Genomic DNA, 15929 nt, shown 5'->3' on the forward strand with positions numbered 1-15929 from the left:
CGTGGGTAGGTGTTGGTGTGCATGGTACATATGGAACAGAGGTCAGAGGACAACTGTGGAGTGTTTCTCTCCTTTTTCTTTATGTGGATTCTAGGTATCAAGGGTCAAATCTTTTATATAATGAGTCATCCTGCCAGCCCTTAAATATTTTTTTGTTTTTGTTTTTATGGTTTGGAGACAGGGTTTCTCTGTATAGCCCTAGAACTCACTCTGTAGACCAGGCTGGCCTCAAACTCAGAAATCAGTCTGCCTCTGCCTCCTGAGTGCTGAGATTAATTAATTTTTTAAGTTACCTAAGGACCTCAAAGCACTTTATAACCTACTATGACCTTGAATTCCAGAATGTCCTCCCTATGCCTCCCAAGTGCTGAGATTACAGATTTGCACTACCACACCCAGCTGTGAAAAATTGTAAAGTACATTTTTAAAAAAGCTTTATTTATATTGATGTGTATACCAAGTGAGTACAGGTGCCCAGAAAACCCAGAGAACATTATGGAACCAGAGACAAGAAGATTTGTAAGCTGCCCAAATTGCTGGAACTAAATTCCGGTACTCTGCAACAGCAGCAAGCACTCAGTCATCAACCCAACTCTTGACCCCCTAAAATTTACTGTCTTTAAGCATAAAGCTGGTAGTAGTAAGGTCATAAATGAACGGGTGAAGTTAACACTGCTAAGCAATTCAAAACTGGACTCTTCTCATGTTGCAAATGTGAAATTACACATAGTCAATAAACAACAATACATTATCTCTAAGCACTTCACCATACCATTATTTCTAGGGATCTCACATAAAGGGCTGGGACTATAACTCAGTGGCAGAATGAATGCCTGCTCAGCACATACAAGCCCTTCGGTTCAACTTCCAGCACCACAAATATAAACACAAATAATCTCTGATTTTTTGTAGTTGGCTTTCACTTTACATAATGCCTTCGTTAGTTTGTCCGTGTTGGAGCATGTTATAGTTTTCTTTTCTTGAAAGGATAGTGGCATTATTTTTTAATCTTTTACAGATGGTTGTGAGCCACCTGACATGGGTGCTGGGAATGGAACTCAGATATTCTGAAAATGCTGAGCTATCGCTATAGTCCTAACAGATCAAGGCTTTTATTAAGTGAAAGAAAGAAAAAACTAACAAAGTTTTCAGCTAATGAGAGGGTCCTGAATGACCTGCCACGTATCCCAGTGCATAGCTGGATGGTTTTCTACTGCACATACATGCCACATTTTGGCCATTTTGGAGCAGTGCTACTATGAGCATAGTTATTCAAATAGCTCAGGCACACTACAGGTTCAGAGAAACTTCTCCACCAACACATTACAAAATGATCTTTAAGGATTGGGGATTTAGGTAAATGCTAAGGTGCCTAACTAGAAAGAGCTCAGATAGGTCCTTAGTTTGGGGCTGGGAGGTTTTGTTTGTTTGTTTGTTTGTTTGTTTGTTTGTTTTACCAATAACACCCCAAAATTAATAATTAATAATAATTTCCTGAAAGTACAGCCGTGGATATACTATTTTGTGGCATCTGAATGGCATAGGCCTCAGACACAGAGACACATAGGCACACCAGGATAGAGAGCCTAAGATTTCTTCCATGGCTCACTTAATTTGTTGTTAAGTAAAGCAGTTACTTAACCACTGCAAACCCCTTATTTTATTTCCCTCTATTGAGAATGAGACAGGTTAATAGTTTCACACCATCATGTTGTACCTTCTTCCTTCTTTAAAAAAAAAAAAAAAAAAGATTTATATATCATATGTATGTGAGTACACTGTCCCTGTCTTCAGACACAGCAGAAGAGGGCATCGGATGCCATCACAGATGGTTGTGAGCCACCATGTGGTTGCTGGGAATTGAACTCAGGACCTCTGGAAGGGCAGTCAGAGCCATCTTTCTAGCCTCATGTTGTACCTTCTAACAGAGTCAGCTAACTATTTGTAACTGATTTAAAAAACAACAACAAGCAAACAAACAAACAAGGTTTTGTTGTTGTTGTTGTTTGTTAATTGTTTTACATGGTTCTTGGCTGTCCTGGCACTTTACAGATCAAGCTGTCCTCTGCCTCCCACATGCTGGGATTAAAGGTGTACCTCCACTCCAGCTTCTATTTGTTCTTTAATTTCACCTATGATTAACAAAATAATTATTACTTATAAATTATATTACTTATAAAACCTATTTGTTTTAGTGGAAACTCCTAAGTTTTTAAAAAGTTTTGGCTCTGTGAACATTTTCAAGAGATTAAAGTAAGACAACACATACTAACACTTACCTTATTTGGCATCATTACAAGCTGCTGGCCTTTACAAATAGATCCAGATTCCAGCTTTCCCAGGACCACAGTCCCCATATCCTATTCAAATTTAGGATTAGAAAAAAAAAAAAAAAGTAAAACCTTTCAAGACTTTTATTGCTGATTATAGCAGGTGAATAACCCAAAGTGAAATTCTATGGGAATTATCTATGAAGGAAAAAGATGTAGCTTAGTAAGTGATAGAATGCCTCCAATCATTCTTAAACACAGACAAGATAACAAATACTCCATAATAGTTTGTATCTTAGGCCTGAGTACACTTAAACTAAATAATAAAGAATGCTTAAGCTCCAAACAGCACAGAATTTTACGTTGGAAGATCTAAATTATCTGTACAAATTTAGAAAACTACTTAATTGTAAACTAATCAAAGGACAAAAGACTTCAACATAAGACATACATGACATGAATTGTTACTGTCGCAATCTAAAAAGGTCAAGCTGAGGGCTTGGGATGTAGCTCAGTGCAGACAGCTTGCCTGATGCGCTGCTTACTCAAGCCTCTGTACCTAAGAAACAACTGAAAGTCCAACTGAAACTAAGGAAGCCAATTGTTTTTGTAGATGATTGAGATGTATGGGATTGTTTTTGTGGAGACAGGGTCTCAATGTGTGGCCCGGGCTAGCCTAGAATTGCTATGTAGACCAGGCTTGAGTTAAAAGATCCACCTGTCTCTGCCTCCCAAGTGCTGAAATTAAATACATGTAGCACCACACCCAATGCACTTCACTCTGACAAAAACAACCCCTCATGTGTTGGTTCTATTATAACTAAACGCACTCCTCTTCTTGCAAGGTTACCTATCAATAGCTACCACTTTTAATGTGAAAATCTTTCAGAACAGCATTTTCATTGTATTATTATTACAGCTAAAAAAATGACTCACTGAAAATATCCAAGCTAAGCTGAAAGTCATGGCCTTCCATAAGCAAACATTCAAAAGAATAATAACAACAACATTTGTTATATTATTATTAATTTTTTCTATAATTTATAACAAAAGACAATGATTTCATCTCCCCTAAAATACAGTAACTTTGTTATTTGCGGTACCTTGTACTTATCGACAATTGGCAGCCTGATTGGTCCATCAACTGATCTATTGAAGTTTGGCAAATTATCCAGATATGGAATAAATGGTAAGCCACTGAGAACAGAACAATATCAATTAAAGAAAGTAAACAAAATAATTTTTAAAAATCTAAGAAGTTACATTATTATAATTTAAACAAAAAATGACATTCTTCCCGTGTACGTTTTTTCATTTAATATATTTCCTTTTCATGAAACTTACACCTTAGAAAACTAAAATAAAACAAAATACCTTACTCTTAAAAGAAGGTCCCTAGGCCAGATATGATACAACCCTGTAATCCCAGCACTTGGGACACTTAGACAAGAGGGTAATAAATTCAAGGCTAACCTGGGCTACATAGTGAGATTATTGTCTCAAAATAGAACACCCAGAACTTCTCTGAGTGTTTACTAATTGACTTACTGAGCGTGTTTGTGTGTAGGTGTGTGTCCTGTGCATATGGGGTCAGAGGACAGTTTGAAGAGTCAGTCTCTCCTTTAAGGTCTGGATCTTGGCAGCAAGCACCCTGAGTGGCTGAGCTGTCCTAGCCCAGTTTTCCAAGGGTTTACATGACCTTAGAAAGGTTCTGCAACAGGCTACCCTGTAATATCAACTCCATACGGACGGGGAACATAAGGCATTACTGTGTCTTCTAGACTCGCCTCAAGCTCAATCCTGCTTCAAGTGCTGGGATTACAGGCAGGCACCAAATGCCTATCATCTATTTCTACTTTCAAGTACCAGATTTCATGCATTGTAAAATTTAAAATCAGGGTTTCATAACCCAACTTCTCCTCTGTGTGGCAACAGTGTCTAGCAAGGCTGTCTGCTTCAGAGTAATTACAAACTAATCCTAAAATAATATGTGTATAAGTTCAGGAGACTCACAATAGCCAAAGAGAAGAAAGAAAAAGGAGAGGAAAAAAAGAGAAAGCGAGGTAAGAAAAGGGGTTGAGGGGCTGCAGAGATGGCTCAGTGGTTAAGAACACTGACAGCTCTTCCAGAGGTTATGAGTCAATTCCCAGCAACTACATGGTGGCTCACAACCATCTGTAATGGACCTAATGCCTTCTTCTGGTGTGTCTGAAGACAGCAACAGTGTACTCATATACATAAATAAATCTTAAAAAACAAACAAAAAAGAGTTAAGAAAAAAAATAAAGCAAAATTTTATCCAATTTCCAAGTTGTAAGCAAGACTACAGAACTAAGATCTCCTTTCAGTTCCTACTAAGATATGTCCATCCTCCCTTTAAAACAAAAGTCAGAAAGGTACTCACATGTACCAAGGACAGAAATCTGATTGTTCTTTAAGATTCGCTCCTGTCAGTCCTGAGCACGGCATAAAATGAATGTCCTTTTTGGGATTGAAGCCAACTTTTTTCAAAAATGGTACTAGTTTCTCTTTACATTCTTCATATCTATGAATATTTAGAAATAAATCAATTATGCCAACTAGACAAACTCTACTTTCATCAGTAAACAAATTAAAGCTTAAACTGGAAGAAACAATGCAAGCAATAACGAAACAGTAACTTCACTGACATGTCTGTAAAAAAAAAAAAAAAAAAAAAGCAAAAAACAAACAGCAGAGCATCTGAGCTTACCTCTCGTTGCTCCAGTTTACCGTTGGATCATCCATCTTATTAATAAGCACAATTAAGTGTTTGACACCTGCTGTCTTTGCCAACATTGCATGTTCTCTTGTCTGTCCTCCTTTTTCAAATCCAGTTTCAAACTCTCCTTTCCTGGCTGAGATTACCTGTTCCAAGAAATCAAGTAATTTATTTCCATGTGCTATGCCATAATATCAAAACAAATAAATATGGATGCTTTTTCTTTTTTTTTTTTTGGTTTTTTGAGACAGGGTTTCTCTGTGTAGCCCTGGCTGTCCTGGAACTCACTTTGTAGACCAGGCTGGCCTCGAACTCAGAAATCCACCTACCTCTGCCTCCCAAGTGCTGGGATTAAAGTCGTGAGCCACCACCACCCAGCTTTTTTTGGGGGTGGGGCAGGGGGAGCAGGGGGATGCTTTTTTTTTTCTTTCTTAAAAAAAAAAAAAAATATATATATATATATATGTAATTACACTATATATATATATGTGTAATTACACTGTAGCTATCTTCAGACACTCCAGAAGAGGGCATCAGATTTTGTTACAGATGTTTATGAGCCACCATGTGGTTGCTGGGATTTGAACTCAGGACCTTTGGAAGAGCAGTCGCTCTCTTAACCGCTGAGCCACCTCACCAGCCCGGGATGCTTTTTCTAACCCTTTAAATTCCCTAAATCTCGCATACATGTGCATTTACTTCAAATGTTTCAGGCTAAGGATGTGATAAAATATGTATTTAGCAATATCGGGGAACAGTTCAATATCTAGTCTGTGTGAGTGTAGGCTCCTGCTAAGGCCAGAGGTATCAGACACCCTTGAATCCTGGGTTATAGGCAATTGTGAATCACTCAACGTGGATGCTGAGAATCAAACTCAGGTCCTCTGCAGGAGCGGCTTTGTGCTATTAACTAAGTCATCTCCCTAGCCCTTACTGGATTTAATCTTCAATAGTATGAACAAAATAAAACAAAAAACTCTAATTAGCATGTAAGCTGATGCATACTTGTAATACTAGCATTTGGGAGTCTAAAGCAAGAGGATAATGAGTTTAAGGAGAGAATGTACCACCAAGAAGAAGGGAAAGGGAAGGGGAAAGGAGAAATGGAAGCATGGGGCTAGCATTCAAGAAAACACTAAATTTAGATACATGAATAACAGCAACAAAAAAAAAATGAAGTAAATTATAAACAGTTCTTGGGCAGATAAGCGTGACAGAAATGAATACTGTGGGCTGGCTTAGTGGTTAAGAGCGCCGACTGCTCTTCCGAAGGTCCGGAGTTCAAATCCCAGCAACCACATGGTGGCTCACAACCATCTGTAATGAAATCTGATGTCCTCTTCTGGAGTATCTGAGGACAGCTACAGTGTACTTATATATAATAAATAAATAAATCTTTAAAAAAAAAAGAAATGAATACTGTGAGTAATGTATAGGTCATAATGCAGTACAGCTTTTAGAGTGATTAGAATATTAAGAGTTAAGAGTTGTAGAGCACACCTTCAACTGGAGGCAAGCAGATCTGACAGCACGTCAGCCAGAGGTACATGGTGAGACTGTTTCACAAATCAGTGATAGAAAACTTACACAGCAATAAGCAAAGACCATAGATTCAAGCCTTTTCAATGGAAAAGATACAACCTGGGCTATTAGTAAAGATGTACAGAACAGAAATGTCTTTCTTACCAGTACAGCCAAGTCAGCTTGAGAGGCACCACCAATCATATTTGGGACAAAACTCTTATGGCCAGGAGCATCTAGAATTGTAAAATGCTTCTTTTCCGTTTCAAAATAGGCACGACCCACCTCCACGGTTTTGCCCTTGTCTCGTTCTTCCTGATTCGTGTCTAAGGCCCAAGACAAGTACCTGGAAGGATTTTTAAAGAATATATGATTATCTTTAAAAATATTCTTTACAATTAAATATGTGATTAAATGTAACAACCAGTTTCATGTCCACTATTCATCTGTGTCATAACATTAGTAAAACAAAAAAAAGAGAATTCAATATGAGTTGAACAGAGCATGTCAATAGTCAACTAGTCTATAAGCAAACATTATTCATAAAGGTAAAAGTGTTGGGCATGATTAATTCCAGTATCAGGGAGACTGAGGCAAGAGGATATAGAATGTTTGAGACCATCCTGAGCTACGTATCAAAATCTATACGAAAGGTGACAGAGAGAAGGAAAAACAAGGATGAGTCACAGTGCTAACATTGTGCTTCGAATCAACTGTCTCCCTCCCTCAGTCTTGGGCATGGACTATTTGGTCCACAGCAGTGTTGTTTAGGGAGGCCTAAAGAGGGTATGGCTCTGCCAGAAGTGAAATGTTATTGAAAACTGTCTTGGAGAATTTAAAGCTTTACACTGCTTCTGGTTTGTTCTCAGCTTGCTGATAAGACCACAGTGGCAGCCGGGCGTGGTGGCGAATACCTTTAGCCCCAGCACTCGGGAGGCAGAGGCGCAGATTTCTGAGTTCAAGGCCAGCCTGGTCTACCAAGTGAGTTCCAGGACAGCCAGGGCTATACAGAGAAACCCTGTCTCGAAAAACCAAAAAACAAACCCACAGTGGATACCAGCTGTTAAGCCTCCCAGGCACAATAGATTTGTATCCCTCTAGAACAATAGTCCAAATAATTTTTCCTTCAATAAGTTGCCTCTGGTCACAGTGTTTAATCACAGCAAGAGAAAAATAATTAATACAACTAAATCCAAAATCACAGAGTGAGATGATCGTCCTTTCTTCACTTTTCTAGCTATATGAAAGAATACAAATATTGCAAAAACAAGGGCACTAAAGCCAGACAGAGTAGTTCTTATCTATAGCCCAATACCATAATCATTTATAGACTACGAAGGAATAAATTTGAGGACAATCCAGGCTACAGAATGAGAACTTATCTCAAAACAGCATATTTTTTCCCAGAAGACCACCATTCACATCATGTTGGAACTGTGGTTACTAATTAAAATTATTGATATTATTTCACTGTGTAAGAATTATATAATTCTATATAAATTATTTCAAAACACATATGATAATAGCTTGTAATCTTTTTAGTTTAATACTAATTAAGATTTGTTTCATTTGCTAGTTGTATTGGCACACCCCTTCAATCCCAGCACTTGGGAAACAGACAGGTAGATCTCTGAATTCAAAGCTAGCCTGCTCTATGTAGTGAGTTCCAGGCCAACTAGAGTGAAATAGACTTTTGTTCCAATAACAACAATAATCAAATCATCAAACAGAGAAATGTGGTCCTTTCTGAAGGAAAGACCAGAGAATGTGGTATCCCAGTGAAATAAGGGCTGCAACCTTCTCTCTCAAGTGCTAGACACTGAACCCAAGCTTCTCTCTCAGCCAGGCATTACTCTACGAGGTACCTGTACTCCCAGGTCCATAAAGTTTAAAATCACAGTAAGTAAGGTTGCAAAGCTTACCCACACACTTTTTTCTTTGCTACTGGAAGGTAAGAACTATCAATAATTCCCTTTTCCCTTCCAGTACTTATTTACATTACACATTATCATCACAAATCCTATGCACAACTATATTTCTTTTCTCTCCAAATGCCACTGCAACATTAAGTTCATTCCTGCTTATTATAAGTTTTATAAATAGAATCTATTTTTCCCCTTTGGTTTTTCGTGACAGGATCTCTCTGTGTAGACCTGGCTGTCTTGGAATTCACAAGAGAGCTGCCTGCTTCTGCCTCCCAAGTTCTGGAATGAAAAGCCTAGCAATATAATTCTAATCTTTTAATAGTTATATAATTATTCAATTAAATGGATGACTTATAATTTATTAAATGTTTCTCTCACTACTAGATGTTTACATGACTCCCAAATTTCCTTTGCATATGTTAATGAATCATCAGGAGCAAGTATCTGATGAATGATGTAAAAAAAAGAATTTTACCTTTAATATGCAGTATTTTAAACAGAAGAATTTGTTTAAAATCATTTTATTTCCATAGGGCCTCACTATTGTTACTATTGTGTACTGGCTAGTTTTGGGTGTCAACTTGACACAAGCTGGAATTATCACAGAGAAAGGAGCTTCAGTTGGGGAAATGCTTCCATGAGATCCATCTGTGGGGCATTTTCTCAATTAGTGATCAATCGGGGAGGGCCCCTTGTGGGTGGGACCATCTCTGGGCTGCTAGTCTTGGGTTCTATAAGAGAGCAAGCTGAGCAAGCCAGGAGAAGCAAGCCAGTAAAGAACATCCCTCCATGGCCTCTGCATCAGCTCCTGCTTCCTGACCTGCTTGAGTTCCAGTCCTGACTTCCTTTGGTGATGACCAGCAATGTGGAAAGTGTAAACTGAATAAACCCTTTCCTTCCCAACTTGCTTCTTGGTCATGATGTTTGTGCAGGCCTCAAACTCCTGGCCTCAAGCATCCAGAGTAATGGGACCATAGGCATACTGGCTAGAAATACATATTTGAACAGATTACAAGAACACTAGGGTACTATTTCCTTAAAATTAACTGATAGTGTCATAAAAGTTTACTATACCAAGTTTCTCTGTTTTTTTCTTTAGCTTCTCGTTCATACTTCTCAAGTGTCCTTTTGTCGACCATTCCAGTCAAATACCTGAAAATGGTTAAAGACAGAAAAAGAGTATGGATAATTACTCAGTAAATAAGGAAGGTGCTAGAGCACTTCATTATCCACTTCCTTCATTGAAGAAAAACAGCTATTTAAAAATCGATTTCCTTTTCTGTATCTTGTGTGTGCAAACATGGCGTCCATGTAGGCGGCAGTCAGAGGCAGTCTGGAGCAGTCAGTCTTCCTCGTCTACCATTTGGGTCCCCGGGATTGAGTTCAGGCAGTTAGCGTTGATGACCTTTGCCCACTAGACCATCTCACCAGACAAAACCCCAGCTCTTCTAAAGTAAATGTGCCATCCATTGAGCTAGTTTAAATATAAAGAGTATTTTATCATTTCAAATTATTACAAAAAACCAAAAGAACTTCATAATGAAAACTGACAGTTTGTACCTTACCAAGGTATCCTCAGCTCACACTGTCAGTACTTTATAAAACAGCCTGAATATGTAAAACATTGTTGATATCACAATTCCCCACAGGACACAAAATACAGTATTTCTTTTTTTTCTTTTTCTGTATTCTTTTTGTTGAGACAAGGTTTCTCTGTGTAGCCCTGGCTGTCCAGAAACTTACTCTGCAGAGCACATTGGCCCTGAACTCAGAGATCCGCCTGCCTCTGCCTCCCAAGTGCTGGGATTAATGGCGTGCGCCACCACTGCCCAACTTCTTTGATATTCTTAATACAAGGAAGTATCAGTCATATGCAAACTGCAAAACATGAACTAACCAGTTCAAATTCTTTCAGTTACTGATGTCAGGGTCTGGAAAGATGCTCTGCAGTTTGCTGTCCTTTTGGAAGACCTGAGTTCAGTGCCCAGAACCCTAATCAGGCAGCTCACAATCACCTGGAACGCAATTCCAGGAGAGCCAACACTCCCACACACATACAGTTTTTAAAAAGGAGGGACTAGAAAGATGGCTCAGCACTTAAGAGTATTTACAGAGCACCTACATGGGAGCTCACAACTACATGTAACAACAAACTTCTGCCTCCCAAGTGCTAGGATTAATTGAAAGGTATGTGGCACTAACTATGCCATGCCTAGCCCACCAACACACACCCCAAAAATGGCTCAATGGTTAAAAGCACTGGCTGTTCTTCCAGAGGGTCTGGGTTCAATTCCCGCCACCGACATGGCAACTCAAGCCTGCAACTCCAATTCCAGGGAATCTGACACCCTCACACACATACAGCAGGCAAAACACCAATGTATATAAAATGAAATTTCAAAAAGAAGGAAAAAATATTTTTAAAGCGGGAATGGGAAGGTCATGTGCCACTAAGAGCTCCTGTTCTGCAAGCATGAGGAACAGGTTCAAACTCCTAGAATCTACATAAAAACTGTGCATGAAGATAGATTTGGCGGCACACAGCTCTGCCTCAAAATAAACAAGCAAACAAACCTACAGCTGGACATGGGTTCCTACAGCTGTATGCTCAGCACTAAGCAGGGTGGGAAGGGATAGAGACAGAGAGATTCCAAAAGCTAGGTGGCCATACCTTAAACCTGGAACTCTCCCGTTTAGTCAGAGACTCATCTCAAGGCAATATAGCAGAGACACCATCAGCAAGACACATGATGTTCTGCTATGGTCTTTACACGTATGGGCTCATAGATGTATACACTAATACTCGTGTGCAAACATCACCAACACACACACACCACTTTTTGTTTTGTTTCTTATTGACAGCTTAGAGAACCACAGTGTTCCCTGAATCTGGCAGTAATGAAAAACTCAGCAAAATACTTGACATCTGTCTTTAAAGTTTCTAACTTGAGGTGGTGACCAATTTTATCACAACTGCATGGCAACATGGACACTTAAAACAATGCCTGAAATTTACACAATCAAAATTAACTATTGCCGAGTGGTGGTGGTGCATGCCTTTAATCCCAGCACTTGGGAGGCAGAGGCAGGCGAATTTCTGGGTTCAAGGCCAGCCTGGTCTACAAAGTGAGTTCCAGGACAACCAGGGCTATACAGAGAAACCCTGTCTCAAAAAACCAAAAAAAAAAAAAAAAAAAAAAAAAACTATCATTAGATGAAAGAGAGACTTAGAGACTTACATTATTTGTCCTCCAATGGTTGACTTGCCTGCATCTAAAAGGAGCAGCAGAAATATTGGAACATAGGTTAAAAAAAAAAAATCAAACAATATATACAAATATAACATCAGTCATTTTTAAAATCAGGTATAATCCATTCTTGCAAAAGCAAATGAACCTGTAATAGAATTTGGGGATTAAATTCTAGGGACCCTCTCCCATGTACAATAAACAAGGGTGATTCCCTATAGAGCAATGATAATTGAGAAATACTTACCTGATAAAAAAGAAATAATTAAAAAAAAAAAAAGATTGCTGTGGACATTCAGCTAGCAGCACAGTATCAGAGAATACACATTCCCCAGACAGCCTTAGAATACAGCAAAAGAAGCTAAAGACCTTGTGTTAACAGTGCAGGTTAACCTTGAACCCAATTCTCCTGCCTCCGTCTCCTGAGTGCCAAGAGTACAGGCATGCACCTCCACTGCAGGCTGTGAGTGGTCCTCCTTTCACTTTAGGAAACAGAACAGGCATTCCTTCACAGACTTCAGAGTTAGTCTTCTGTAAAGGGAGATGAGCCGAGCATGGTGAGGCATATCTGCAACCCTCTTAACTCAGGAGGCTGATGCACACGAAGAGCCTGGGTTGAAGGCCAGCCTGGACTACTATATAGTGAGTCCCTGTCTCAAGAGACAAGGATAATGCACAATACAGTATTTTTTAATTACAACTTGGTAAGTCAGAAAACATAAAATAAGGTCTTGTTTCTTTGGCTAAATCAGTTATTTTATAAGCACCCAGAAGTTACCTAAGAATTTCTCACTTCATATAAAATTAAGCTGAATATTAATAATGTTGAGCCCATTAAAATGAACATATTAACTACAGATAACACAAAACATATGTACATTTCTTGGATACTAATTCAGAGATACCACAGCATGACAAACTATTCCCAGTGTCTACAGACTAATTAATTATCCATTATATACATGGTGAAGCTTATTTTCTTCCAACCTCTATGCCATTAAAAAATAGTTCATCTACCTAAACTTCAAAAACAAAACCTAACAAAAAAAATAACCTGGCAGTGGTGGCACACACCTTTAATCTCAGCAACCTGGAGGCAGAGGCAGGCAGGTCTCTGTGAGCTTGAGGCCAGCCTAGTCTACAGATCTAGTTCCAAGACAGCTGGGACTACCCTACTGCATAAATAAATAAACACACACACACACACACACACACACACAGCACACAACCCAAAGAATTGCTCCTCATCTCCAAGTAGCTGAACAAGATGCTCCACACTTTGAAGTCTTCAGTAACTGGTCACTGCCCATGAGTTCTCTGAAGACAACTTACCAACATGTCCGATGAACACTACATTTACATGTTCCTTCTTGGGAGCACCTGGTGGTGCCACCGCTGACTTAGGTTTCGGTATTTCTTCCTCCTCCTCCATCATTTCTTGGGTGCTTTCCTCTGGTGGCCTTCCATCTCCTGAGGAACCACCCCCTGGCTCCGCTTCACTTATTTCTTCTTTGTGCTCCCATGATTCTTCTGGGGACATTTCTGTCTCTCCATTTTCTACTAAAGAAAGGTATGTTAATTTTTTTATCCTTTTTAAAAAGATTTATTTATTTTTATTTATATGAGTACACTGCTGCTGTCTTCAGACACACACCAGAAGAGGGCATCAGATCTCATTACAGATGGCTGTGAGCCACCATGTGGCTGCTGGGATTTGAACTCAGAGCCTCTGGAAGAGCAGACAGTGCTCTTACCCACTGAGTCATCTCTCCAGCCCCTTAATTCATTATCTTAAAAAAGACCTCCGTGCATTTTAAGCACACAGGCTTTAAAGCAGCAAATACAAGTCACTTAGAGAGACTAAGATGTCGTTTCCTAAGAGTAGGCCACATGTAAACAAGAGGGCCATTACTCCCAACCCCAGCTATTCTAGTGTCAAGATGTCCTAGCAGATGGGCAGAAAAGGAAAGCATGAAAACTAGAATAAGGAGTGTGAAGGAATTTAAGAGATCAATTTTCAGGCCAGGCGGTGGTAGCACACGCCTTTAATCCCAGTACTTGGGAGGCAGAGGCAAGCGGAGAAACCCTGTCGAAAAAAAACAACAAAAAAAAAGACAAAAAAGACAAAAAAAGAAAAAAAAAAGAAATTGGAAAGGTTTAAGAGTAAAAAAGTTTAAATTTTTTTTATTAGATATTTTCTTTATTTACATTTTAAATGTTATCCCCTTTCTGAGTTTCCACTCCCAAAATCCCCCATCCCCTACCCCTACCCCTTCCCCAACCCACCCACTCCCACTTCCTGGCCCTGGCATTCCCCTATAATGGGGCATAGAATCACGAATAAAGTTATTTTTTTAAGATTTATTTATTTATTATATGTGTGTACACTGTAGCTGTCTTCAGATACTCCAGAAGAGGGCATCAGATTTTTGTTACGGATGGTTGTGAGCCACCATGTGGTTGCTGGGATTTGAACTCAGGACCTTTGGAAGAGCAGTCAATACTCTTAACCGCTGAGCCATCTCACCAGCACCAAAAAGTTATTTTTTAAAGGATGAAAATGTTTGACAAAATGTTAGAGCTAGGCCTAATGGAGTATGTCTGTAATCCCAGTGTTCTCAAAGTCGGAGCAGTATGTTCAGTGGTTCAATGCCATCTTGGCAAGTTTGCTAGTTTAGGCCACAAAAACCCAGTTTCAGGAAACAGCAACAAAGACAAAGCTGGACATGGTGGTGTACACCTTTAATCCCAGCACTCTGTGACTTTAAGACCAGCCTTGGTCTACCTACCAAGGGAGTTCTAAGACAGCCAGGGCAACACACACACAAAAACCCTGTCTGGAAAAAAATACCCCTTCCCCACAAGAAAGAAACAAAAGAAGTCAAAGGAACAAATACAACCTTTTCAAATAGCTAGAACTCCTCTCTGCTCAGTTCCATTTGCAGTCACTAATCTGTTAAGGCCACGTTAATGCTCAATTTGCTACACCTTCTAAATTCTAATAGCAAAAAAATTCAGTGTGGCTTAAGCACAGGCATTTCAGTCATCAGAACACTTACATTTGAATCTTAAATCTACAGAGTGAAAGTTTCATATTACTGTATTAATATGGTCAGAAATTCTTACCAACAGGTTCTGAAAGTTCCATGCTAACAGTAGAATTTGAACCTAGAGAAAAAATTGAAACACAATACATTCATAACAGTATCTAATTTTACATCACAGACAACTTAATGTTTTCCTAGTCAGACATTTAAAAACTTACCTTCACACGACTGGTCTTGAGAGGACTCTACAGGTTCTAGGTAAGAAAAATGAGTGTTATTAGAAATGAAGCTGCATCTTCCTTGCTTATCAATGACATCACAGGCCTCAGCAACTCAGAACAATGGCTGCTAAGTGGCTTTCAAATCACAACTCTGTTTAGCCTACTTTTCAGAACTCTACCAATTGCAGACAACTAAAAGAAATCTGGGCACCAGGCAAGGTGGTTCAGCAGGTAGAGCTCACCACATAAACCGGACAACCTGAGTTCAATGCTTCAGCCACAGAACTGTGGAAGGAGCCTGGCTGCCGTGATGCATCTTTAATACCAGCATTCAAAAAGGGTGGAATGAGAGAACCAATTCCACAGCGCTGGCTTCTGGCCTCTACACATATGCCATAGAATGTTCAACCTACACTTACACAAAATGGTTAATTAAAAAACTCCACAGACAACAACCAGCTTTCAAGAATGGAAATAAATGTTTTAAAAATATGTTCTTTCAAATCTTTCCTTCACAGATATTAAAAATATAACACAAATTAATTGGACTGAACTTACACAACATAACTTTTCTACTCCTCTTGGGATAATCCTTCAACCCAAGAAGGTTGTGACTGTCAAGGTAGCAAACATCCAAGATGCTAACATAAAAGACAAGTCTGTGAGGCCTCTGGAACACATAAGCTAACACACTCGGAAACGGTGGCTCTTGCTGGGATTGGATCCCAACACACTCAGGCGGGCTGGCCTCTGGGTTTAAGGCAACAATGGACTAACGTAGCAATTTTCAGGACAGCCAGAGCTACACAGAGAAACCCTATCTCAGAATTATTATTTTTTTAAAAAGTGATTCTGATGAAGTCAGTTTGGTCCTGTTCTAGAACTCAAAGATCAAGTAACAGGTCAGTTTGCAATTACCAAACTACAAACTGCTTAGGGCACCCCTGTAGAGCTATA

The 15929-nt window shown here is 39.2% G+C and overlaps 1 protein-coding gene across 2 annotated transcripts in view; it reads right to left on the reverse strand.

The window, feature by feature from the left end:
• Nucleotides 1-15929, reverse strand: part of Gspt1 (G1 to S phase transition 1) — a 38086-nt gene that overhangs the window by 9596 nt on the left and 12561 nt on the right. Inside the window, exons 2-11 of one of the 2 annotated variants that reach the window (NM_001130008.1) lie at nt 14970-15005; nt 14831-14872; nt 13037-13261; nt 11696-11729; nt 9531-9608; nt 6697-6877; nt 5002-5156; nt 4675-4815; nt 3374-3467; nt 2280-2360 (exon numbers count right to left, since the gene is read on the reverse strand). In NM_001130008.1, the coding sequence (NP_001123480.1) occupies nt 2280-2360; nt 3374-3467; nt 4675-4815; nt 5002-5156; nt 6697-6877; nt 9531-9608; nt 11696-11729; nt 13037-13261; nt 14831-14872; nt 14970-15005 (1067 nt within the window). Of the gene's footprint in view, nt 1-2279; nt 2361-3373; nt 3468-4674; nt 4816-5001; nt 5157-6696; nt 6878-9530; nt 9609-11695; nt 11730-13036; nt 13265-14830; nt 14873-14969; nt 15006-15929 lie in introns of both variants that reach the window. The other variant, NM_146066.2, reaches the window with a different exon arrangement.

This window comes from Mus musculus, chromosome 16 (genome assembly GCF_000001635.26).
Source record: "Mus musculus strain C57BL/6J chromosome 16, GRCm38.p6 C57BL/6J".
NCBI classification, from domain to species: domain Eukaryota; kingdom Metazoa; phylum Chordata; class Mammalia; order Rodentia; family Muridae; genus Mus; species Mus musculus.